The sequence below is a fragment of the Motacilla alba genome, chromosome 2, assembly GCF_015832195.1.
Source record: "Motacilla alba alba isolate MOTALB_02 chromosome 2, Motacilla_alba_V1.0_pri, whole genome shotgun sequence".
Taxonomy (NCBI): domain Eukaryota; kingdom Metazoa; phylum Chordata; class Aves; order Passeriformes; family Motacillidae; genus Motacilla; species Motacilla alba.
Genome location: NC_052017.1, coordinates 46,990,438 through 47,016,582, shown reverse-complemented (window position 1 = coordinate 47,016,582; position 26,145 = coordinate 46,990,438). Strand labels below are relative to the sequence as shown.

General features: G+C 41.4%; 1 protein-coding gene across 7 annotated transcripts in view; it reads left to right on the top strand.

The window, feature by feature from the left end:
• Nucleotides 1-19,485, top strand: part of ELMO1 (engulfment and cell motility 1) — a 304,241-nt gene extending 284,756 nt beyond the window's left edge. For all 7 annotated transcript variants that reach the window (XM_038126698.1, XM_038126700.1, XM_038126695.1 and 4 more), the window contains 4 exons: nucleotides 4,347-4,454; nucleotides 8,000-8,082; nucleotides 13,569-13,646; nucleotides 18,153-19,485. In XM_038126698.1, the coding sequence (XP_037982626.1) occupies nucleotides 4,347-4,454; nucleotides 8,000-8,082; nucleotides 13,569-13,646; nucleotides 18,153-18,353 (470 nt within the window). In that variant the 3' untranslated portion in view covers nucleotides 18,354-19,485. The remainder of the gene's footprint in view (nucleotides 1-4,346; nucleotides 4,455-7,999; nucleotides 8,083-13,568; nucleotides 13,647-18,152) is intronic.
• Nucleotides 19,486-26,145: the final 6,660 nt, after the last annotated feature.

The window sequence follows — 26,145 nt, the reverse complement described above, 5'->3', positions numbered from 1 at the left end:
GTAATTTTTGGAAGCAAGGGAAACCCTGGTGATACACACCATTAAATTACAAACACAAAGTGCCATGGAAGTACCCTGGGAAGAGAAACCTTAACTTGAAACAAAAAATGAAGTGAAGACAGGTTTTCCATCTCTTGCTAGAATAAGTAACTCACAGTTCTGAACAGCACACACTATGACTTTTTTCTGCCAAGCTCTTTTCTACTGCTACTTCATCCTACTCTCCATGGTCCCACAAAAAACCTAATATTCTGTGATCACATGACTTGCTTAGGGGAGCCAGTTAACCAAATATGCCTCCAACAATGCCATGGGTCAATTATTTGCCTGTTACTTGGAGAGCTTCCTGGCTTGACCTAGGCAGTTAAGAAAGGTTGAAGTGAAAATGTAAATACAATTTTAATAGAGAGAGAAAAAAGAAAAAGAGAAAATATGCATGCCTACATGCATAGATAGGTATAAAATCTACACAAATATACATTTTCACAGATATATTTAAAAGCAGGTTTATCTTGCTAAATCTATGAGGATGTTTTTTTCTTTGAACAAAAATCTAGTAACCTTGAACGTATCTTGGGAAAAAATGCATATTCCCAGACTTCTGTTCATGCATATCTGAGCTATTTTCTCCCCAGATTCTAACAATAGAGCACTTCTGTACTAACCACAGCAGTCCTTTACCTGGAATAGTATTGTTAGAGGCATATGAGTCATTGGCCATTAATGCACTTGGAAACACACTGTGTGAATGGCCAGGCACTCTGTAGCCCATCAGCAAAATGTTCTGTGCTCTGCTATTTGTTCACAATTTTGAATATTACTTTTGTAGCCAAATTGTAGGTGATTTTGTTATTTGGGATTTTTTTTAACCTCATCTATAATCTTCAACAATGTGCTGTGATATATTTAAGCCCCTGGCTGCTCTAGCAAATATCTGAAAAATCAGAACAATTTGCTTGAAAACTTTTCAGATTAAAAACCAGAATGAATAATTCTGTTTCCCAAAGAATTTCTAGCACCCTCCAATGATTGCATCAGTGGTCAGGGAGCTGAAAGAAATAAGGAGTTGCTGGAAAGTGTAAATAATGTAGTGTCTGAAAATTGTGATGAAATATCAAGTCCACATCATCTCTAAAGACTGTGGTTAGTGACTGCCCTCCCTACAGCTTCTTGCTCTGAGCAGGAGCTAGGTGTAGTAACACTGGATACAAAACCGGCCACAGAAGGGACCTAGTCTCTGGGGAAAATTCTTAAGCCTGGGCCTAAAACCAAAACAAACCCCATTCCTTCCTGAACTCACAGTTGCCCTATTTCAGCTGGGCACATGCACATGGATCTGCCAGATGTAGAGAACAGGGACTAATAGGAAAGGTCTGTCCTAATTTTAATGTCTTTTGTAACACTTCAACCCTGCAGACTTTCGTTTAAGAGTTTTGGAGGGTTTGGATAGTAGTTTTTCTTTGTTTTATAAACACAATTTTTGAATCATAGTAGAAAAGAGTTTTTTCTTCTGCTTATTTTTTATTTATCAATTTTGAGCTCAAAGTAAATGCTGGCTACTTCCCATGTGCTGTTCTATAATTCAGACTTCTTCACTCTTTTTCTCGGTGGAAGCAATTTCATATAATTTTTGTTTTGACTGAGGGATTCTATACACTACTTTTCCAATGTAGTTGTGTTCAGCACTTGCACTACAGTAAAATAGCTGCATCCAATTTCAAACTGTTCCCCTCCAAGGCACTGAAATCTCATGTGAGTGGGATATTTGCTGATACACTGTTTGTAGCATCATGTACAGCTGAAGCAAAAACTTGGATGGGTAAGGCTGAGGTGGCTGTAGAAACAAGGGTCCCTTCTCCTAGCAACATGCTATCACCCTCCTCAGCCTGGCTGGTGCTGTCATTTAGTGGCTGTGGTTGAGGAAACCTTGTTAGTTCCATTTGTAGCTTTCATTTAAGGGCTTTCCCTTTGACAGTAAGGCTGTGGCAAAGCAGAGTTATTAGTGAGCCCACAGGAGCATTGTGCTGGACATGCTTTAAGCTGCAGCCTATGGCCATTAGTTTTTAATTAACCTTGTGTTGTGGGGAATTGCTGAAAAGGCTCTTCAAATATTCAGAGCTTGGGTTTCTTCCCATTAAGCCACCCCTTCCCAAAACAAAATAAGATATCTTCATGGAGGGGTGTTCCCCTCTTTTATTATTGAAGCGTGGCATTGAAAGTGCCAAGGTTACCAAAATACTAGCCCCTAGGAGACAGAAGAACCAAACCCTTGCTAACAGCAGCCCCATGTGTGATAAATTGAAAGGAATCCATGGTCCATTTCTATTAAGAAAGAATTACTGTTTTAATTTTAGAGTTTGAAAGTTGTATTACTTTGTACAGCCCAATAAACAACAAGGTTGCATTTAGAGTTAGCAGTGAAAGACTCGTGCTGCAGTTACTGGAGGCTTTTCTTTAGACATTGTGGTCAACCATCAGATTCCATGGGGTATATTCTTCAAGCGTCAGGCTTTGCTATGGTTCTGGTAGAGTTCCCTGTAAAAGGTATGGATCTAGACAATTTTCACATACATCCTTCTGAAGTACACAAACTGCCTAATGAGTTGCTTGTGTGTGTGCTCTTCAGATGAGAGTCTACTGAATGAGGGCTCCTACTTGCTCTAGTTTCAATTCCCTGCAAAAGTTTTGCAAGTGGGGTCGTCTTCTCATTCCCATACTATGCCACACTCTATGTTCTGCTTACAGTCCTGGGATGCTTATATTTAGCAGCTCTTCTTGTATGCATCACAGGAGCATAATCTCAGGCTCTCTACCATCAATCTTTCAGTGTTGTGCATGCCTGTGAAGTTGATAACCAGGATCTCTCCCATGGCCATTTTGAGCCTTTGCCAGAGGTTTATAAGGTTTTTTGAAACCTTTCTTTAGAAGGGGCTGCACATTCAGAAGGTACTTTGAAGGGTATAGGGTTTTGGTTTTTTTCCCAAACCTTTTTATCCACTGGGACAAAGAAATTTAAAAGGGCATGTGAAAGTCCCCTTTTATCATTCCATTGCCTGTGTTTTACTGCATTGCATTTTAAATGACTGGCCAGGGGCCTAGAGTGTCCTTCAGGAAGCAGCTGGGTCCATCAGGCCAGTGTTTTACTCAGAGAGCCAAATAGCCCTTCCTCTGCTAACACCCCAAATGAGCTCACATATGCTGGTTCTACTGCTCCTCCAAAGTTTTATCCAAAAGGAGGCTCCCAGTGACTGCAGCACCACAGGGCTGTGTCAGTGCTAACATTTCCCCTAAATTGTCCCTCAGGCTGCTGCTTGGCACAGCATCAGCACTGGCAGTATGAGAGAAGCACAGAGCCAGAGAAGCCCTCTGCCCCCCTCCACTGGCATTTTAACATCCAGCCTTGCTCTGAGCTTTTGGAGATTTAGTTTGGATGTAACAAGATTGTACTTTTGACAGCTTAACATTGTGTGATCTACTTATTAAATGGAACATGCTCTGACAAGGAAGGGTAACCTCTTTCTTGCCATTTCAGAAAGGGAATTGGCAAGCACCATCCTTGCATGCTAGGCAGCATGGTGGTCTGGCTCTGCAAAGGCGATGTCCTTCGCAGGAGCAGATTTTAACAAGTGTTGTTAGGGGGAATTATGTCCTGCGAAGCACAAGTTGTCAGGAGATGTAAATGTACATCTCTTAGGAAGGACCTAAATGCAAACTAGGGTGTGAACTTGCATGGTCACACGTATATTTGTGACCATGCAAAAGCACTGAGTTATCTGCAGAACAAGAGACTTAATGTCTGCTTTTTAAGTCCTTGCATGTTTATTAGGTCCAGTCTCTCCATAAATATGGGGGTGTTCTCCTATGTCTATAAAAAAGATATGAGTCATAATTTTCATAAAGTATGGGATATTTCAAATTTATCAGTTTTTGGGTGTCCCACACAAGACAGCTGGTAGGGTTTGATTTTCACAAAGTGGGTGCTAAAAATGAATCTTTTATGGGTAAATTAAAGTTATCCACTCAAAGTAGTTACTTTGCCAGTCTTCTGGCCATGAGGGTATAAAATATCTGGTAAAACTAAGTCATTTTTTTCTCACTAGTATTTTTTTTTGAGCCAGTGACTATGTCAATAACAAAACCCCTGCAGATTAATGCCAGCTTCATTTAATCAGGTAAAATTACTGAGCAAAGTCCCTACCCTTCTTATATATACACCCCACACATTTCTTCTTCTGAAAGAAAAGACAGCCTTTCCCTGTAGCACCTTGAGTAAGCTTCCTCCTCTGCTGTTGGTAAGGCTGATGAATACATGTTAGTAACCTTGCTTAATGTGTTTATTTCAACAGACAAATTTTGGTATTGTCGACTTTCACCTAATCACAAGGTCTTGCACTACGGAGACTTGGAAGAAAGTCCACAGGGAGAAGTCCCTCATGATTCCTTGCAAGATAAATGTAAGTCATGCACAAAGATTGTGACACTTCTGCTACTTTTATGCTAGTTGTTGTTTATAACCTGTAGTAGGTTTCTCTTAACATGTCACATTATGCGCAGCTCTCTCTATGAAGACAAAGAGCAGGGGACATTTCCTCCTGCATTCAAACACCACTCTCCTGGGTTTGGCAAATGTGTGTGGGGACCGTGTTAAGCTTTTCAATGAGTTTATAATTTCATTCAGCTTGGAAGCATCATGTCTTTCCTAGGGAGGAAGACAGTTTATTTTCATTCCTCATCTAACTGCAGATGTCAAATAAAAATACTTGGGCATACTCAGAAGCACTGCCTGTCCATGGAAACAGGCAGTCTAGTGACTGGAGGAGGAATAAGAGCAGAGGTCTTTTTAGTTATCATGAGGAGTGGACTTAAAGGTGACAGGTCACTGTAAAGAGCATTGAGAGGACCTCACTGTTTCTGTGTAGCCAACTGGGAGAGGACACGTCTGTGTGACAGCTCCTACCAGGGGATTTCTTGGGATTTTTCTCATGGTTGAAAGTAATTTTGGAGCTCTTCAGAACCATCATACTGTAGTGATTTCTCCTTTGTTCCTTGACACGAGTTGTAGGGGTTTAACCTGTAATCCAGGGAAGTTTTTTTTTTTTAGTGGAAATAATGAGTATAGTTCTGCCACTGGGAGGTGACTTCAAGAAATCCAGCATTAAATAAGGAATAATTTCCTTTTGTTCTTTTCTGAAAATCTTTAGCATTATCAAATTAGATATGCTTATACGGGTATTTCAGCTGGTAGTTCCACTTCTTTCATGGAATGGCAGAACAACTAATTTTTCAGAAGTTTGAAATTTTTCCAGCCTGAAAATTGGGGAATGATGTGAAATTTCCTCCCCTAACCTGTCTCCAGGCAGCATCTTTTAAAATGTCCAAGTACTCCCAGATGCAATCTGAGAGGGAAGGAATAAAAGCCTGTGTGATGCTGGAGCCCTGACAGTTTGCAGTCACATTCTCTTGTTTTCCTTGCCTTACAGATTGCCTCAAGGATGTTCCACAGTCTTACCGCAGTCTTGGCAGAATGTAGGACAGGGCCTCACATTGCTGCATTGGCACAGAAAGAGACTGTTTTTTGTGGACAAGGCTTAGAGAAATAGCCATAGAATGTTACAGTAGTGTCAGAGTGACAGAAGAATGAAAGTCACACTTGAACTGCAGACACAGTTACAAGAGCAGCAGTTCCCAGATTTGTTTGCTTGGAGCACACTTCCATGCACAAATCCCTGACCCTGACTTTGAGCATCATCTGGCACTTGCATTTTCTGTAGGCTCTTGAACCTACTCAGGAATGTCAGGATCCCATGGGGGCATGGATCCCAAGAAGGCTTCTCCTTCAGAAACCATTGGGCCAGACACACGGTTGCCTCAGCATGGCTGCTGGCAGAGTAGATACCAATGCAGTTTCAGAAAGAGGTGGTTATTTCATCAGTGTCTCAGGTTTTCAGGCTGTGAATGAGACAAGATTTACCACAGTGCTGCCCACATTAGATGGAGTTTCATTAAACAAAGTTGAGAATATTGCAAGTCACAAGATTATAAAGTGGCACTATTGTTTGAAACTTATCAGACCAAACTGGCTTGGGCAATTTACAGAATACTTTCATAAATATTCTGGTTTTCTCTGGACAGACTTATTGATTTTTGAATTCCTAAAGTTTGGATATGATGATCAACTTGTCAGCATTTGGAGCCAGGTCCACAGATAAAAGAGAATAGGTGGGTAAGAAAACTGAACCAAGAGAAGCAGCATCAAGCATTTTGTGAACTCCTTGCCAAGCCTGAATAATTAGTCTCTATCCCCAAAAATAAATGTGCGTTTTTTTAACCTTTTCAATTCTGTGAATGTCACCCCTCTCTTCAGGCTGGCAGAGTTAACAAGCCATGCAGACTCCAGCTGGGACAGAAAACAGCTGCCCTCCTTCTCAAGGCTTTATCCATTGTGAGCACATCACATCTGTGCTCGTGCCCTCCAGCATCTTATAGTCAACTTCTGATACTTCCTGAAGTCTTTGATTCTATTTTTCTAAAGTAAGGCATAAGCCAAGTTCCAGATAAATAAAGATTAGGATGTCACATCAGTCTGTGATCTCCCATAGTAACTGTATTCCAGATCACACAGATCAAGTGAATGAAACCTGGAGAAAAGCCTTTTTGGTTGAGAGGTCTGACCGCAGAAAACCTTATCTTATGCAAACAGAGAAATTGTTTTTCTGGGCCTCTTCAAAAAATGGCAGGAACTCTGTTTTTCTTAAGAAGACCTTTCTACCATAGTTGCAGTCAAATATCTCCCTAATTTCCCAGTTTATCCTAGCTCACTCTCTCCTCTCAAAAACAGTATCTCTTCTCCAAAATGGGACTGTCAGAAGCATAAAAAGTCAGCAGACCCACAGCATAAAATTCTGAGACTAAAGGCAGAAGTTGAGTAGTGAAGAGTCAAATTATTTCCTTTTTTTTTCAGTTTTCCATGCAAAGCAAATACTTTAAGAATGTCTTTAACATCCTATGCCATCCGTTTGGCATAGTGCCGAGGTAATCTGTCATAAAATTTATGGTGCTGCTGGGCCCAGTAGAAGAGTAAATGCATTTCTCCTCTTCACTATTTCCATTAGAGTTTCCAAAGAACTGGGCAGTAACAGGTTTTCATATTACTATCCTGTTCTATATATAAGATACTTTTCTGCAGCCACAAGGATAATGGATTATTTATAGATCGTAGAAACTGTCACTCAGGGACCATATTGTATTGTAGAGCATATAGATTCTCCATAATGTAATTACCTTTGGAAAATTGACTTCCATTTGAAACTCAGAGAAATTTATCTTTATGCTTTAGTGACCTCACTCTGTGACTCTGAGTGGCAGCAGATTCCAGTATTTTTTCTTACCTTTCTTTTCCCCCCAGTCATTTCTGATCACTTCACGTTTTAAATGAATTGGAATGGCTCGTTATAAGCCTCAGTATTCCTTATTCCTGCTAGTACCAGAAAGCAACTAAACTGCTGATGGGAGTGAAATAGAAAACTATTTTTAAAAAATTCCTACAGGCTTTTAAAAGAAGGAAAACAGCACTGAGTGAAGGGTCCAACTTGCCCAGAATCCTGTCTCCAGTGGAGACTTTACCTGGATGCCTAGGAAAGAGCAACAACAGAGCAGGCACATTACATTAACAAGGAAGAAAACTATATGGTTTTGAGATCCATGAGTACACATACTGTCCAGGCACAGGTACACATTTATATGAACTACTCTTACCCAAGGTAGTCCAAATAGGCAAGAAAAAGCATTTTCAGACTTTTATCCTGAACATTTTGTAAAGACTCCCTGGTTCCTCTGTTAGTTGTTTTCTTCCAGTTTTCTTTCTTACAAAAGGCTGGAAATTACAAAGGACATGGAAATTTTAACACATTAGTCTTGCTTCTTTTTAGACTCTAAAGCTTTTACATACCTTGCTTCTAACTAATTTTCTGGGGTTTGATTTTCTTTCTTTTTAATGCAGTGCCAGTGGCAGATATAAAAGCTGTTGTGACTGGGAAAGACTGCCCACATATGAAGGAGAAAGGAGCTCTTAAACAAAACAAGGTATGATTCTCAAATTGTTATGAACACATACTGTGCAGAATGCAAAGCTTGTCAACTTGACCTTCCCTGAAGTAACACAGGTATTTTTCTTTCCAGCCTGCAACATTTCCATGTATGTATACCCTTTGTTTCCACCTCAGACCATTTGAGTTAAGTTATTGGGACAGCTTAGCCTTCTGTACTCATATTTCCTGGCAGATGTGCATTGAGATACGCCCAGGGCACAACTGGAATTGTCTTTAGTAGTGATGTTTTCTATCTCTAAAGCAAAGCAGCAATGGCTGTTGGTGCCTACTTCTATATTGTGTCTGATAAATAACTAGTTTGTTCCAGCTGTGTTCTCTGATGAACTCACATTCACTGAACACATGCCAAAATTGCAATTAATGTCCGGCTGATGATACCTGCAGGTCCAGTCAGGCAGAAAAACCACTGCCAACAAAAGGCTGTAGGGTAAATCCTGGGCAATTAAGGAGGTGTATAACATGCTTAGCAGTTCATTTGGGAAAAGATGTGTAGGAGACAATATTCAGCTTAAATTAGATTTATACTACCTTTCAGAGTTTCAGAGCAAGAACTGTAAGCTGACAGTAGTACTAAAATTGTGCAGTGCCAGAATCTTGCAGAGTTTTTGTTAGTAAGAATTGTCATGACATCAAGAAGAAATGGAGTTACTAGCAACGTCTGGCATCGTTAGTGGTGAATACCATATTCTATGAAGTGGTGAATACCATATTCTATGAGGTATGTTCATAAATTTTCTATCAGGTTGTCTCCCTCACCTTATAAGAAGCAATGAGACTCTAATGGTTTTCAGTCTGACCTAGAACAGCACCCTGAGAGATCTGGGAGCCAGATCACAGGTTTCAAATTAGAATTTCTAATTACCTGAAACTGAGAAATTTTTGGGTCAGACCAGGAGATTTTGATGGACAAAATAGTGAAGTTAAGAGTTCCTGCTTCAACACTTTAGATAAAATTGAAGAAGCAGTCCTGAAGGGAGCCATAAAAATTGAGAAGGCCCTGTCAAAGCTACATCAACAACTAGTTGCACCTTCACAGCTGCAACTTCTTTCCTTAACTGTGCACAGGTGGGCAAAGCATCCTGAGTATTTTTTGCATTTGTTTTCTTACAGAGAAGTTGCTCTCCTTCCAACATTGGCTTTACATGGCAGGAAAGGAAAAAGTCAAGTGAGGAAAAAAAATCCCAGGAGTATTTTTTCTGGTATTTTCTGAATCAGGGCACAAACACACACACATGAGTACAGTAGATTACGTATAACTCCTACCTCATGTTACAGCTGAACCATCAACACATTTGGCTGGGACATTTATATGATGCATATAAAATATTTTTAGCTCTTCCTTGCCTTAGCACTCATATGTCCACACAAAAGGGAAAGATGGAAAGCAGTGGGTGGCAGTGATGGAAATGTGTCATCGTTATGGCGCAGTAATGTCTAGATAGTATTTAATGCTAAATAGGAGTGCTGCAGATCAGTTTGTCCTCAGCTCTCAGCATTGCCCCATTTCCTTAGGTAAAATTGCTTTGGACTGATATAAAATTTCTGGCTGAGAATGGAAGATCTGGAATTCATAGGTAGCATGGCTGCATCCTTGGCTGGAGACAGTCTATTTGTGACCCAGACAATGGCAGTTTTGATGGTTTTACTATTTCTGATGTGGTGCAGGGTTTTTGGTTTGGTGGGTTGGGGTTTTTTTAATTTCCTCAATTCCTTGTTTTTTTCCCCTGAGAAGCACAGAATTTTTGAAATAATCTGTCATCCCCATCAAACTGTCAGGCACAATATTGCAACTATTTAACTGACATAGGAATAACATGTTGTTTGCAGCATATCAAGTTATATATGGGTTAGGCAATTAAAATTTATAAAAAGGCAGACACAGAATGCAATTCAGCTGAATTTGGTGTATGAAACCTTTCACTTTCTCAAATTTCACAATCAGTGATATATTTTTAAGAGGTCTTTTCATTCTGAGCTTTCTTTGTACATATATAATGTCCACCTCAATTTTATTCATTGGCAGAAAAGAAAATTGAATGGCAGAATGCTATGAGCATAGCTGGAATTGGCAAAATGTCTATAACAAAGGCTTCAGCATCCCTTCATTTGCCAGCACATGGCCATTGTTCTTTCAGCAGGACAATTTGGAAAGAAACAAGAGTTAAACTGAATTGGAATTTGCATGCATAAGAAGCCAGAAAGATGTGACGGGACCAGATCTGAATCCATTCTTGTTTGTCTTGCTTGAGTTTTTAAATTAGGTTTAATTTTTAAATCCTTATTTTTGAGTCCCAAGTAGTACCAATGATTTTCAAGGAAATGAAATACGTCAGATTTCACAGCCTTCAAAATAAAGCATGACAGAAGAATTGGGAAAAAAACCCACGGCCAGATATTTTGAAGTGTTCTCCTATCACCCTTTATCTGCTGATGTGGCAGGTTTCAGGCCTTGTGCCTTTTTAGTCAGCTAAAATGGTTCATCCCTGATGAATGAAGCTCTTCTCCTTCTTTTTCTTCTTCTCTTCTCTTCTCTTCTCTTCTCTTCTCTTCTCTTCTCTTCTCTTCTCTTCTCTTCTCTTCTCTCTTTCATGTTGGTTGAACAAGTTCCCTGACACTGCCTGTCTAGAGAGTTCTTTGGGGCAGATCATCTGACCCTGGCAAGTAAACTCAATATGGCCAGGCTTCAGCCTTCAGTAAAGACATGGGTGTTTTGAACGTGTTGAATACAGAGGAAGCAGAAAGTAGTGAGGTCATTCCAGCTGCATAGGCACCCAAAATGCCTGTTCAGGAAAAATAGCTTGCTTCTGGCCTGTGTTGGGGACCAGTGGAGACTGAGGGAGAGGGAACCTCTGGGCATGGGAGAGCAATCTTCCCTTCATACCACCTATGACAGCTCCCCCCACAGAGCTGAACCCAAGGAGTAGAAGTATTGACCTGCCATTGCAGTCTCTTGTTCTCTGTTTTCAGCACAGCTCAGAAGAGAGGAGCACTGTGGGTCCCAATGCTGTTACCTTTGAGAAGTGTCTGGGGGGCAGAGGTCTGACATGTGGAAGGAGCTAGGAGTGCCAAGGGAGTGAGTTCAGCAACTTGAGGTGCAGGAGCAGGAAAGCAAAACAAAGAAGGAAGGAATAGGTTGGATGGAACGTGAGATAAAAAGGACCAGAGGGATAGAGAAACAAGTGGAAAAGGCTTGAGTGAAAAATTACTGTGAGAAAGGTTAAGAAGTAGAACAGAGAAAAGAAGAGAAAACTACAGATGGCTGATAAAGACTGACCAGTTCTCATTTAAGAATTGCCAGCTCCTCCTTGTTGTTGATGGGACTGTAAGAAAACCAGGTGGGGGTCCCTGACAAGTCAGCCAGCTCAACCACTGAGACCACTGTCAGTGTGGGGGGCCAGTTGGCAACTCCAGCTCCTTTGGCTTCCTTTTTCCTTGACAGTTTGCTGTGCATAAAGCAACAAAGATGCTGGCACCTGGAAGTTGTGATTCCCAAGCCTTTAGAGTCCAGGGCAGCCAGCAAAGAAGCTGAGCTGTAGCCAGGGCTGCCAAAATAACACTTCTCCCCAGAAAGAGAAGCTTGGTGCCCTTAATGTAGTCCTTTCTCATTCTCTGCCTGACTGGAAACTACTAAACCCTTGACATCCTGACACATTCTTCTTCCAAGCAGAGGTATTTTTCTTCCTCCTTTTTCTCTCTTTGAGGTGAAGAAGAAGGTATATTCGTTGGGAGTTTCCCGAAGGAAAAATTGCAGGGATCAGGCCTGTGGGATTGTTGACCTTCATGAAATTCAGGAACATCACAGTATAACAGTACATGCCCTTTTTTCAGAGCTACAATCTCAGTGGCATTACTTGGCGTAGTCTGTCAGTAATTTATAACTCTGTGGGAGGAGATAATGCCAGGTTCATGTGGGCAGAGGTAGATTTGTTTCTGTAATGAGGGACATCACTCTTAATAAGGTGTGGCTGAGAGACGTGCCTTCAACACAAAAGGGCCATGTGAGCCTGAGCCATTGGTTTGCTGAGTGCACCAGCACTGTTTGCACTTGCAGCCTCCATGGAGATTTAACACAATGAGGATTTAACATAGCTTTGTCTCCTGTAGCCTTGGCAATACATCAAGTCAAACCTAGTAACTAAACTCAAGGAAAACAAGAACATTTCCCATGAGAAGCCTGATCTCTTATTATCCAAGATTATCCCTAAGGATTGCAAGTTTTATGGTTCAGACTCTGCTCTTAATCATACAGCGTCAAAACCGAAAAAAGCCCTTACAGAAATCCAAACATCTATGTCTATCTCAGACCAGGAGCTCAAGGGTAGCAATCTAGAACAATGTTTATGGTGCAGTCCCCACAGTCAATTCTTCCATTTTAAAACTTAATGTTGCAAATTTTGGAAGTCATTCTCCTTTCACCGCTGGCAATGCAGGGACTGTTGTCAGCTAAGAGTCAGCAAAAGGCATCAGTGTGACAGGGCTGAGGAAGCCAAGAAGCTAAAAGAACAGGACATGTGATACAGATCATAGTTATAAGTCAGCACTCTGCTATGTAGCTGGGTCTCTTTTCCACAGTTAATGAATGTATCCATACAGCCGAGCTTACAGACTGTGAGATCCTTGCAATGGCACTTGTGATGCAGGCAGAAACCATACTATGGCAACAGATAAGACAACATCTCAGTATGCTCACTGCTGGCCACTGAAAGATCAGTGTTTATTCAGATTGCCTGGGTTTCCCCATGAGAATTTAACTCCAGGTGACTTTTAGGGAAGGTCAGCACTTTATGAATTCTCCTTGGTATTTTTTACAATTCCAGCTTCAGTGCTTAGGGGACAAAAAGATGATTGCTTTTTCCTTTCCCGAAATTCCTTTGGGTCTTTAGGTAACTGGCATGGTTTGGCTTGACTGAGGCTGGCGATTCTGGTTCAGATGGAAACAAAATTACAGAAATCTCCAGAGAGTGAATAATTTAATATATTTCCAGCAGTGAAAAGAACATAAGTATTTACCAGGATATTCATTGTCCTGACAAGATTTTTAACACAAGAAGTCAAACCTTGCAGAACTTTGTGAGTTTAATCTATACAAAGTGGAAAAATCTGTGAGCCTTCATGAAGAGTTTCTCGCAAGTGTACTATTATTCATTATATTGATTTTAGTCTTCAACATTGCCTAGCTCAAATTTAAACTCAAATGCTAAAGTAATTCATGACCCAGAGGGTCACAGTAAGCACTGAGGAGAGTGAGTTTGTTTTGACTGCAGCAACCGTGGTGTTATTCTTGCTGTGCCTGTCTCTTGCAGTGGTCTGTTACTGCTGCAGCTTTGGCCAGACAGGAGACTGCCATAAACTATTTTTCAAGTTGTTTTGGGGAATAATGGATAGGAAAGAAAGACAGACCTGAATGTACAGATGCCTCTGTCATGCAGCATTAATATGTGTTTCTTTGTATTGTTCCAGGAGGTGCTAGAGCTTGCTTTCTCTATATTGTATGACTCAAGTGGCCAGTTGAATTTCATTGCTCCAGACAAGCACGAGGTAAGTCATGTTCAGAGTACAGAAGTTTATTTGAAGTTATCTTAGTTGCTTTAAGGCACCAGATGGCTTTGTAAGAACATAAGAATGGGCATCTTGGCCATTAGGTCCATCTAAATCCATCTAAATCAGTGTCATGTCTCAAAACAAACTGACATATTCGAGGGATTAGTTCAGGAACAGGACCTTCTGCGATTTTCTTGCATATCTGAGCCCCAGAAGAAACATGTTTTGTACTCCTACATCACAAAGCACATGACACTCCAAATTACAGACCAGTATTTCTAAGTCCTCCTGAAATACGAGCCATAAGAAAGAGAAATAAGAGAGCTTGGGCAGACCTCAAAGTTCTACAGTCCTCACTCACCATTTCCTGATTTCTTGTGGGCTGCTGTACTTCAGACACTAGAGAATTTTGCTGTGTGAACTTTCGACATTGAGAATTTGTACATCCAAGCTTTCAAAGAATCTGCCAGCCTCAGTTCACTTGACAGTGCTAGCACAGTCAGGGGTGGTTATACCATAATTGGGTCTCAGTTTCAGCCAAAGACTTGTGCTCTCCAGAACGGCATATCCCCTTTTCCTTATTTTCACATCGCTTAAGACCATTCACGACAGGTGATCATAGAAGGCCCTCTGTATTCATTCCATCTCCACATGAAAGTGTTTTGCAGTGCCTTTCACTTGTATAAAGACAATGTAAATACCAATAGCAAGGATGACTGATAGCCCCTTCCCTGCTCCCTTCTCTTAGTAAAAGCCACAAGGAAATAGAAAACATCATTGCCTTCTGGAATGTGATGGGATTAATTACCTTAATTTTGTTGAATCATTGGATGTGTTTCTCTCAAAGAAATTTCAAGTAAAGGCTTAGCAGAATGCACTACAGTAAAATAAAAAATCCTTCTTGTTTCTAAAGCAAAAGAGTTGTGTTTGCACACTTATTTTTAGATATTACATTTGGTCTCAGTTCAGGACCTTGTGCTAAGATGATGAAGATGATTGCTTTAAATGGAATGATACTGTAGTGTTAAAAAGTGTGTGAAATTGCTTTACAAGTGAAGTGTATTAGCTATGCTACTTCAACATTTGTTGTTCTGGACTAAAACCTTCAACTAAATGTTAATTTTAGGAGAGGAGATACAGTTATGCCCATTTGGGTCTTTCTGTGGATTAATATTTGAGTGTCATTTTCAAGAGAAGTATTTTCATTCCAGAGAAGTATTTGCTGGTTAGTTTTCATGTAAGAGAAAAGACCAGTAGTATCCCAGGCAAAATGTGCCACTAGAGCTATAGCTCCAAGCAGCACATGGTTGTCGTCATCCTCTGAACTGAACATAGGTTCGAGGATTTCTGATATAAATTCTCCAGAAACTGAATTCTAGACTGTTTCAGCTCAGAAGCGAAATGGTCATGAAAACCAACAATTTTTTCAGCCACTGTATCTCAAATACAGCCTATAGCTAAAAGTGGATTTTAATGGTCCAAATGTTCAAAAGCTGCTGCTGCATCCCACTGACAGGCAGTAGCAGTGAGATGCACTAACCCAATTGCTCATGATTGCGTTAACACACCTTTTATCTTCACATCTCTTTCTGGTATTGTGCAGCTTCTTTGAAACAAAATTAATATGTTCAAAAAAATGGCCAGAGGCAACAGTCTCTGCTCCCACTTGACAGTTCCCAAATGAAAGTTTTTAAAAGGACATCTCACATCCTCTGTATTTTTCCATGGCCTGCAGAAGAGTGAGTTGTGATTAAAGTGAAAAGTACAAGTGTTCAGAGGAAGTACCCACAAGGAAAGGGAAGCAGCATATTGTGAAGCCCGTGACTCTTCTTCAAAGTAGTTGGGGTGCCTGGCGATAGAAGTGCTAGTTTAGCAGCATTGTCAGTTTGGGAGATCTGGTGGTGACATCTCAAGATTCTGAAAGCTTTGTGTGAAGCACCAGGAATGATGTTGGTACATGACAATTTCAGGTCAGACTTGCAGGGCTTTTTTTAAGTACATGTGCAGCCCTCGTGATTGTAGAGTGAGGCTGAAATGTGGGAGTTGAGTGTGTCCTAAAAACAAAAATTGAACAATGCTCTTAGGATAATTCTGGCTGCAAGGAACCTGAAGGTGTCCTGAGTCCAACCTCCTGCTCAAACCAGGTCAGCAATGAGCTCAGACCAGGTTGCTCAGGGCTCCATCCAGATGGATGAAGCCTGTGCAACCTTTCTAGTTCTTGCCTCCCAAAGTAATTCTTTGATAAAATCTCATTACTGAACCAGTATCATTGAGATTTGGACCTCATTCTAGCACACTTAAGTTTGTGAATTCCCTTAGCCATCTGTTGGAGCTTACTTCTAGCCAGAGGATTCAGTACTATGAGATCACTCCATTGTATTTGTTTTTCATTTAAATACTAATAACTGGTTTCAACTACACAGCAAAAAAGGTGGATTAATCTTATCCATGATTTTTGACAGAGAAACTGATGAGGGAGGCCATAATTAGGTTTCATTGGAGTTTTATGAAAATGAATCTCGTAAATTAATTTTTCAGTGGCTCTTAGTCTCTTTTGCATATTAAAAAGAAAAAAGCTTCTGAATGAATGCCTCTGTTTTTCCACCATCTCATTAGGATGTCTCTCTGCTCAACATGTGCAGGAGTTTAATTAGGTGAATTTGCCAATATGGAGATTAGAGAGGAAGCCCCTTTTCCAGGCCATTGCACTCATCAGAATTGTGGCCAGAATTTGGTTTCTGTGGGCCCTGAATGAGTTATATCTGGAAGAGGAGAGAACTGCAGTTCTACTTCCTGGCTCTCTGGGATTCCTCCCCAGAGGAAGAGCTGGCTGCACTCGCTGTGCAGGTGATGGACGATTTGAGTCAGGGGCTGCATCTGTTAAGAAGTTTCTCTGCTCTCCTGTAACCTGAGCACAGCCTTTTGCTTTTCTGTTCCTTTCTTCATAATGAATTGAGGGAAAACTCTTCCAAAGAAAGATTTCAAGTAAATAATAGAAGATTATATAGTCTGTTCAAATATAATTATTTTTCTAGGATAGCTTTTTTCTTTTTCTGATATTCTGCATGCACTCCAAAAAAATTGCATGCTTTAAAAGTCTTCGGTGGCACACTTTGACAACCTAGAATAGGCAGGCTAAGTTGTTTATTTAGTACTTGTCAGCAGGACAACCTGAACCCTAAAGTCTCTTCTATATAGCTGATCTCATATTAAAGCTGTGGCTTGGCTTGCCCACACCCTGGGTGAAAAAGCTCCCTCTGCTACTGTTTTGTTACTGACTTAAGTGGGTTGGATTTCACTTCGGATGCTGAAGTGTGCTAACCCATCCTATTTTTGAAACATGCCCTTTTTCTGCATGAAGAGGGGGGCTTCTCTCTCTTCCTTAAAAATAATCCTCATTTCTGCTGTGGGATGAAGTCAGCCATGGCTATCTTTAAACTCGGCGGCATCATGTAGCAAATGGTCAGCTAAATTTAAAACCCTTTTTTTTGGCATGAAATCCAGCAGAAGTATTTGTAAGATAAAAATGCAGTTACAGTTAATTTAATTTTTCTCCTGCAAACTAGGACAGAAGTTCATGATTGAAATTCTTTATTTTTAGATGACAGCATTTGAGTACTTCTGTTCATAGTTGAATAAATGGCTTGTAGTAATAAATGAAAGTGACTTATTCAATAGAAGTTGACTCTAGATCACCAATCTCCCTTGAATTTGTTGCTGATTTTAAATGGTTATTCAGCCCACGTTCATCACAAGCTGTCAGCTGTTGGGAAAGATGGCATCTCCTGTTAGGAAAAAGCTAACAGAAAGGAAGAGGTTTTAGAGGCCAGTTCAGCATTTGCCGCATTTAGGATTATACCCAAGCAGCTTGGCATTTAATTTTCATGAAGGACATAGCATTAACTGACTGTAGTTTTCACAATATGTTATTTTGTGTAAAATAGTGGTAAAGTAGGCATAGTTATGTGAGACTATCAATTGTAACAGCTTCATGTATAGGAAAACAAACAATGATAAAAGCAGATAGTACAGCATTTTTACACTAAGAGTCAAGAAGGATTTGGGGGTGGGATTTAGTTCACCTTACTTAACTGTCTTGGAATTTAAAGTTTAGTTAGTGTAAGATAATCAGGCTTTTTTAATAGGTACTGGGGGAGGAGAATGAGAGGAGTGAAGGAGATTTCTCCAGAGGTTCATTGTCCTAAGTTATTGTTTTCTTCTCCAATAATTGCCGACGAACATTCACCAAGAAGTTTGGAGGAGACACCAAATTGTCAAACAACTAAATACTGTCATTTCGTCCCATTTTATGGAATCTTTTTCTCTTTTCTGAGCAGCTCAGTGAAAGTCTTCTTCAAGACCTGAGCTGATAAAATTCATCAACCTAATGTTAGATCTCTTTGTAAGTCCCCATGGGAGCAGTAACTGTAGAGGACTAGACCAGAGAAGGAGTTTGTTTATGGAAAGTCTGTTAATGAGAGTTTTTATCCTTTTCCTGTGCAGTATTGTGTATGGACCGATGGTTTGAATGCCCTCCTTGGAAAGGACATGTTGAGTGACCTAACACGGAACGACCTAGACACGCTGCTCAGCATGGAGATCAAGCTACGCCTCCTTGACTTGGAAAATATACAAATCCCAGATGCTCCCCCACCTATCCCAAAGGAGCCCAGCAACTATGACTTTGTCTATGACTGTAACTGAGGCAGTCACTGAAACTTGCTCTGAAACTGGAAATACATTATAACTGGAGAGATATTAAAAAAAAAAAAAAAAAAAAAGAAGAGTGTGAGGAAAAAAAGAAACCCACTTTTGCACCTTGTATTTTGGCTTTGGGGAGGGATGTAGAAACACTTGCATTCCTCCCTGTTCCCTGCATCCCTTCCTTCCCCATTCCCATCTTCCCCATTGCTCATCCAAATCCACGTTGCTTTAATTAACTTGTAATTGCGGGCCATTGGCCTTGCTTAAGGCAAAGACTGCCACTAAGAAGAAACCCTCCTGAGGACTTTTTTTACATTTTTAATACTGGAATAGACATTCTTAACTAAAGGATGTTGTTATCAAACTGCATGCCTGTGAAACCCACTTGGCAGGGCAGAGGCTTTAACTGGAAGGAGGAGGGAGGTAGGGAGCAAAAGCAGCTACTGTAAGCAGAAGATTTCCCCAGACACTCACAAGAGTCTGCTCACCACTGAATCCAACGTGATTGGTTAACTGCTTCCCAGTGCTTGCATCATCCGTCACTGTCATTATTCTTTCCACCGTCATCTCAACTCTTGCCTCCAGCCTTCACCCAACCGATCGGCTCCCAGAATGGAAAGTCTACAGGTTTTTGCTGTACCATACGCTGCAATGCTGCAACAGCTTTTAACTTCTTTTCCTCCCAGCTCTTACAATAGCCCCACACTAGCAGATCACTCGCACAAACCGTGTATGAAGCCACTAGTGTGTCCCATTCCTGTAGCGTTCCCTAAGCCTCAGTTGCCTCTGAAATTGGCTTGTTGCTATTTGAAGTGATTTTTAATTTCCTTGGTCCAAAGTTCAACAGTAATTTTCACAAATTAAATACAACTGCCAAACATCCAAGTTTACATCGTTGTCATTGCTACAGTGTTAGAAATTTGCAAGGGATTTTTTTTTGTACGGGTTCTAATTTTTTATTTTATTTTGCCAAACAAATATATTTAATGAAAACTAATTTCATTGTGAGTACTTTTGGGGGACAATATTTTTACTTAATTTCCATTTGAAACATTTGCCCTGAAGGGAAAAAAACACAGTTCCCTTCAACTTCACTGTTGAATAAAAATCTGAGTTGTGATGATTCTTGGGACTTGGTTTTTCTTCTGAAGTTGTCTTTTATTTTTTATGATTCCTAGAAATTCTAAACTGTTTAGTGAAAAGAGGAGTGGGAAGACTTTTCTTATCTGCATCTGATTTAACTTACTTGTTTGTTAGTGGTGACAAGGATGAAATGCATCCAGAGATCTCCATTGCCATGGTTACATGAGCCTTCCTGTGAGAAGAGCACTTGTGAAATCCAAAATCCAAGCATACTGATGTGCTCACGTTCAGTTCAAGGCTGATGCCTTTCCTGTGTTTTGCTGGGGCAGCTGTTTTCCTGTATTTCCATTTTCTCCACTGAGAGTGTTTATGGCCACAGCAAATTGGTATTAGGAAGGTTTGAGCTTTGCAGGATGGATTCCCTCTATCCTCATGTTTTTTCTAGGTATTTCACTAAGTTCAAATGCAAAAGTCTGAGTCTAGAGGAACCTGCCAGCTCTTTCCCTCCTACTGCACATGCTGAAGAGAGGTGTTTATCAGTGTGAGTTTCTTTCCTGCTCAGACCCAGCTGAAAAAACGGTAAAGGGGTTTTATCAGAACTTGTGCTAGTGAGAAACCCAGAAGCTGGTTCCAGTTTTGATAATCATAGAAGTTCTCAACTGAGGTGGCCTTTGCTCCATCCAGACGGCTCTGGGGAAAACATCCTGACTGGCCTCACACCAGTAGAGGAGAGAAATGATGTCCTGCAGGTGCAACAAAAAGGAAGATAATGAGAACATTGTATGAATGCAAGCATCAAAGTCCCAAGGAAGGTGCCTTCCTGAAGCTGTGCAGTATTTTATGAATGCCTTAATGTAACAGAAGATATAAGTTGGTTTTGGTGGTAATGGATGATAGAGTAAGTTAATAAGAGAGACTGAGTTAAATTCTGGAGGGAGAAGTTATGGTGAAGTGTGGCCTGAGAATAAGTTTGGTCTTAATGAGAACAGAGATGTACAACATGAGTTGTGGGAATTTGAGATGGTTAATTCTCCAGAGTTTTGTCAGACTATAGCAAAGGTAGTCATGGTCAGGAAATAGTTGAAACAAAGGCACTGCTTGCCACAGGGGATTTTTAAGGGGTCCCAGGGGCAAGGCATAGAGGTAGGAACATGTTTCTTTACCAGACGCTGATGCTGCCTCTTAACTTCATGCAGATAAAACTTGGAGCAGAATGGAGAGCCTGAGTTGTTTTAATCACCCTGGCCCAGCTGGATTTGCTTTTTACTTACAGATTTCATACTTGGTGCTTCAGATGGGTATTACTCTGCTGGCAAAAGAAACACCTTTCACTCCTAAGCTGTCAGATCCAAACACACTGCCAGCTCAGCAGCACTCCAATGCTGTGGTCTCAGCAGGCAGGCATCTATCTGCGCAACAATCAGAGAGGAGCAAACAAAACGCCTCCTCCAGGGGACAACTTGAGCAGGATATAAAGGTTAGACTTGCCTCCTGCACTAAGGTGAGTGCCCTTAATTCCACCCCAAGAGCCCAGGGGATTGATGGGAGGAGAGCTGGCAACCCAGCCCTCTGTTTTTACCAGCTGCTTGTGCCCATCCACATGACACTGAGGCACATCAACACCATTCAGGCAGCGTGGGGCTCTTGAACATGAATAGCTGGGAGCCCTCTCCTTTCACAGCAGGTGACACAGACCCTCTGTCCTGCCCTGTGACCCCACAGGGTGGGTGCAGCCTGACCAGGGGGATCCAGGTCCAGGGCCAGATGGATACCACAGCACCGCTGCATGGCTCTATCTCACTGCTTCCTGCAGCCCTGCTTTGCAGGATCCCCAGCCTCCCACATGGCCTGGCTCTTTGTAGGGGTTATGCACAGTGTGGGATGGTCACATGAGCAGGAATGCTAAATTTGTATCCACCACCCTGCCATAAGAAAGAAGAGGCTCAAGAGATGCGTTGGCGTAATAGCCCTTCCAGCTATTTTAGCAGCACTCCCACAGCAACTTGAAAGGCTGTGGTGCAAAAGAAGAATCCTGCCTTCGGTTTCTAGAACTGTCATACAGGCTCACTTTGTCATTATGAAATTTAAAACAAAAAAAAAAAAGTTAAATTATGAAGAAATATCCCGCTGCTTCCCATTCTTTAAAAAAAAAAAGAAACTGAGGGTGAAAATGGCAAATTCATTTGCTCATGCTGTTGTGTTCCGGAAAAGCTTTTAAATCTTCACATTCAAGGAGATGCAGCAGGAAAAAGAACTGCTATTGAAGTTTCTTGTATAATTTCATAACATTAAGTGGGTAATTGCTTGTAAAAGCCATAGAGGGGAGAGAGAACAAAAAAAAAAATCAGTCTAATTTTAGCTCCTGTTTTGGAAATGACTTTGCTTTTGAAAGTTAATATATTCTTTTACCAGAAAACTTGAATCAAGAAAAATACATATCTTCTTAAGTCAACTGCTTGCTCTACTTGTAAGGACAAGGAGAAGAGCAGCAATTCTAAGTAATCCTGTACAAAGCAAGCTATGTGTCAGAGAAACAGGACTTTTATTACCATTTTTCAGAAGCCGTTCTTTTTTCAGTATGGAGAACTGTTTCATTAAACCTTTCATGAAGAAATAACATCCTCATGCCAAGAAGCAGGTAGGTGCTGACTCGCTCTTGGGTTGCAAAATGACAGTGCAAGATCCTGATTACTTCATTTGTGAAATCCTCTTGTGTCTTCACACCCTACCCAGAATTGCTGTTTTCTTGCCTAGGGTGTTTGTCATCAGTGTCACATCAATGAGAATGTGAAGGCTTGCATGGAAACCTGACGGGATCCATTGCCCAGAATCTCTGTCTTTTCTGGCAGACAGCTGAAATGCAAGGGAGCCCTGCATCCCCTCAGCAACCCTGTAGGCCATCAGCTGCAATCCCACAGCCTCTGGCCAGCTCTCAAAAGAGAGAGGGATGAAAGAAGAAAAAAACATGCTCGTGTCAGGAGAAGAGGGAGAGACAAGCATCAGCATGAAATGCCCCTGATTGCATCTGCTCTTCGGTTGTTTGTTGTTACATTGGACTCAGAGGTGCCTCTGATGCATCCAGGTCTAGTCAAGCTGCTAATCCTGAGCAATAACCAGCAAGGAAGATGCTGGGAGCAGGAGGACACTCTTGTATTGCCATATCCCCCCCGCACCACTCTCTGTTTTGTTGCTGCTTCACTTACAAGTAAATGGAATTAGCTTCACTGTCATGTGAAAGTCATTCATCTAAGGAGTACAATAACATTAGTGTGAGATTTTACTCCCTTCTTGCTCCATTCTTCTTCAGAGTTAAAAAAAAGATAATAAATCCAGCCCTTATTGACCTGGGGATGTCTTAGCTGTCCGGAATACTAAGTGTATGACAGCTCTTCCCCTTAGAGCCCTTCCTCAGGGAAGTAAAGGTAAAATCCCTGCAAACTCTGGAAGACAAGAGTTTTCGGAGGTCAGAGTTTTTTTCACACTGCTGGCTGAACTGTCATTGCTTTCCCCACAGCTGGATAGATCATGATGAGACTTGCTCAGTGCTCCCTCCCTCCCTAGATGATAATTATATTTGAATATTAAACAGCCACATGGCTTAAGCAAATTCCCTGATTAACAAAGCACTTACCTATGCAGTAAAAGATGCTTGATTTCAGTTTGATAAACAGGCACCTAAATTTAGGTGAGTGTTCATGGACCAAGCTAGATCAGGGCCTGTGTAAGGAGGAAGGCAATTTTACCCATTACTGAGATTTTGCTACATGTTCAGAGGCTATGCCAATGATGACTTTTCTGTCTGATGTGTAATTGGATTGTGTACCTCTGGTCACTGCAAGAGACTGAACAGGATGCTGGCTGATTATTCCACATCACTCCAGCTGCTTCATATATCTCTGGGACTTTAAACAGCAGTTGAAGAATTAAAACAGGAACCCTCTCTGGATGAAATCAGGATGAAACTTGAGAGGAGAGTGGTATTAAAAGCACAAGTTTTTTTTAGAGGAAGTCTAGGCATAAAATGGATATTGGGAGAGCCATGAATTTTGATAGTAAGGTGATTTTAAAGTGCTGAGTCAGGGAGTGCTCTCCTGCAGCAGCCTCCTGAGGGCAAGGTTAAAAAGTACAGGAGACCATTTCAAACTCATTTAATGACATTTTTTTTTTAATCTTTATTTTCACTTCTTGCTTGTGAAGCTTCAAGGGAGACCTTGAACTTCACTGAAGAGCAGAGCTGGTGATGCTTATCTTGCAGGGACACACGTAGGGCAAAGGAAACATCTCAAAAGCCATCCCTCTGCAAGTATAGAGGCTGCTGTTGGAAGTAGAAGAGTTTTCTGAACTGATGTGTTGTTTTCAACAGAGAGTTTCTCAGTCTTATTGTAGGCACCTCAGTGGAGGTGCTATGTGGAAAACAGCAGCTGTTGTGGTTTTATTCTCTCTTGGAAGAGCCAAACAAGCCTCTTCAAGTTTGCAAGGCTTACTTGCAAACCCTGTCTCATCCTATTCGCCTCTTGTTCATAGACGTTTCCTATAAAATGTGACCTATGGGACAGCCACAAAGCTGGGGAACCCATTGCTATGTGCTCCAAGCAGGATGCTGGCCTGTAGTTTCAGCCGAGGGAGGGTATGGCCACAAGACAGCAGTGCATGTAAAGGAGGGAAGGAAAAAGAGATGCTTAATAAAATTTTGGCAAGAGATGAAGACAAGGGCAGGCTTTCTTTCCTGTGACATTTAAGAATCTGTCTTGAATGACTTTATTTCAGTTGTCATTAGAGGATTCTGCAGCCTGATTGACTACCACAGTTAAATTTTCCCTTGATGAAACCTCATGAGTCTAATTTTAATCTTGTCAGCAACACGGTGTTTCGCTTAAACTGATTATGTTTTGGGATTCCTCTTGGTTATCATGAGGGAGAGGGAAGCTGGCTGTCTTTTGTTTAATAAGAGGCAGCATTTTTTTATGAGGTATGTCTGTATCTTCTTGGTTTCTCTTGAAATGCCTCAGGTTTAGTATCCCTTTCCCACCCACCTTCCCCAAGGGACAAGCACACCCTGGAGATCTTTGCTGTCCCACCAGCAGGCCGTGCACATGTGGGAGGCTGAGCCTGTGGGACTTCATTCCCTGCCAGTTAACAAGGGAGTTTGTATTGTCAGGGTAGTTTTGGAAGAAGTCGGGAGCAGCCGTGTAGGAATCTGCCAGGCTTCAAAACAAGTTTTCTACACATCATCTTAAAATGAGGACAGTGGGGATGCGGGCATAGTGCATTGTGCAAAGCTGCTGACTGCTTGCATCTTTCCCAGAGGAAAATGGCTCATCCACAGGGTTTTCCCAGGGCATAGCTTCCCTCTTCCCCCCCATCAAGCAGCAGAAGCCTGGTGCATTTGAAAAGGCTTGGAGAGAAACATGTGAAAGGTTTCTTTGCCAGGAGTATGACATTTAAAGAGCACCAGTAGAATTATTTTGGATGTTTTTCACCCGCACAGGTCCCCCTGCACATGTTCCTTCACTCACAATACCCTCTGTCAATCTCTGACATTTCTCAAAGCCCTGGGTTCCCCTTTCTGTCCCCAGTCCAGGGGGCATGCAGTGATACCTTACACGAGGTATACCTTACCCTTTTGTTTATCCCAAATAGCCAAAGTACAATCCAGCCAAGCTGGTTTTCACATAAACCTTCATCTCACACTCTTGATTCTCTTCATTCCAGCACGGTCTGAGGTCCATTAAAAGCTGAGGTGTAAAAATGAGCTGGCGTGCAGGTGGCTTCTCCAGCTTCTTATAAGGCTGCTTTCAGACAGAGTTGTTCCTTCAGTGAGGACATTTACAGAGTCCTCAACAGAACTCTTCATAAAACCACTGCTGAGCCTCCAGCTTCTCATCAAATCTGGCAGCCTGCAGGTGGATGCACGCACACAAACGTGTGCACATGCACACCAAGGAGGCAAGTACCTCAGTTCCCTTTCCCCAGGAAACAAGCCTGAAATAAGCTCATTTACAGTGTGGCAGTGTTGGATGTTCCAGGAGGCAGCATCCAGGTGAGAGATGATGGCAGCTGGCAGGTTTGTGGGGCTGGATGGGACAGGATGTGAGGAGAGGAGGTTGGAGCAACATGAATAAGCAAGCAGTTTCCCACCAAAAATATTGTATACCTGCATTCATGCTCAGTCAAAAGATGATGTGAGGATAGCAAGCTTATTTTAGATTTTGAATGTTATCGTTATCTTGAACCACGGCTATTATGCCTTGTGGAAGTGCCCTGCTTAGATGGATGAGGTGCATCACTGTGTTTTCATCACCTTGAGTCCAGTGGAAGAAGCAGCACAGTGCCAGTGCGGGTGGTCCACCCAGCAGAAGGGCAAGGGGAGCACTGGGGTAATTCTGAGTTGGCCAGGAAAGTGGCAGTGGTTCTGTTGGAAAATGCCACTGAATGAAGATTTAACACACACAAAAACTGTGTGAATTTAGCTGAATCACTGATTCAGTAAGAAAAACTGAGAAGCTCAAGTGACTGAAATTTCCTGCTCAGCTACTTTTGGAGTGTCCCAACTGGGTCATGGTTCTTCTGGAAAGAATTAGTGTTTCCGAGCCCTTTTCTATTTCTAAGATTTAAAGTGCCATAAAAAGTTGGAATCGAAACAAAATGCTAATTTTTTTTTTCCCCTTTTTTTAGAAGTTGTTTGGTTGTTGTTTTTTTTTTTTTCCCA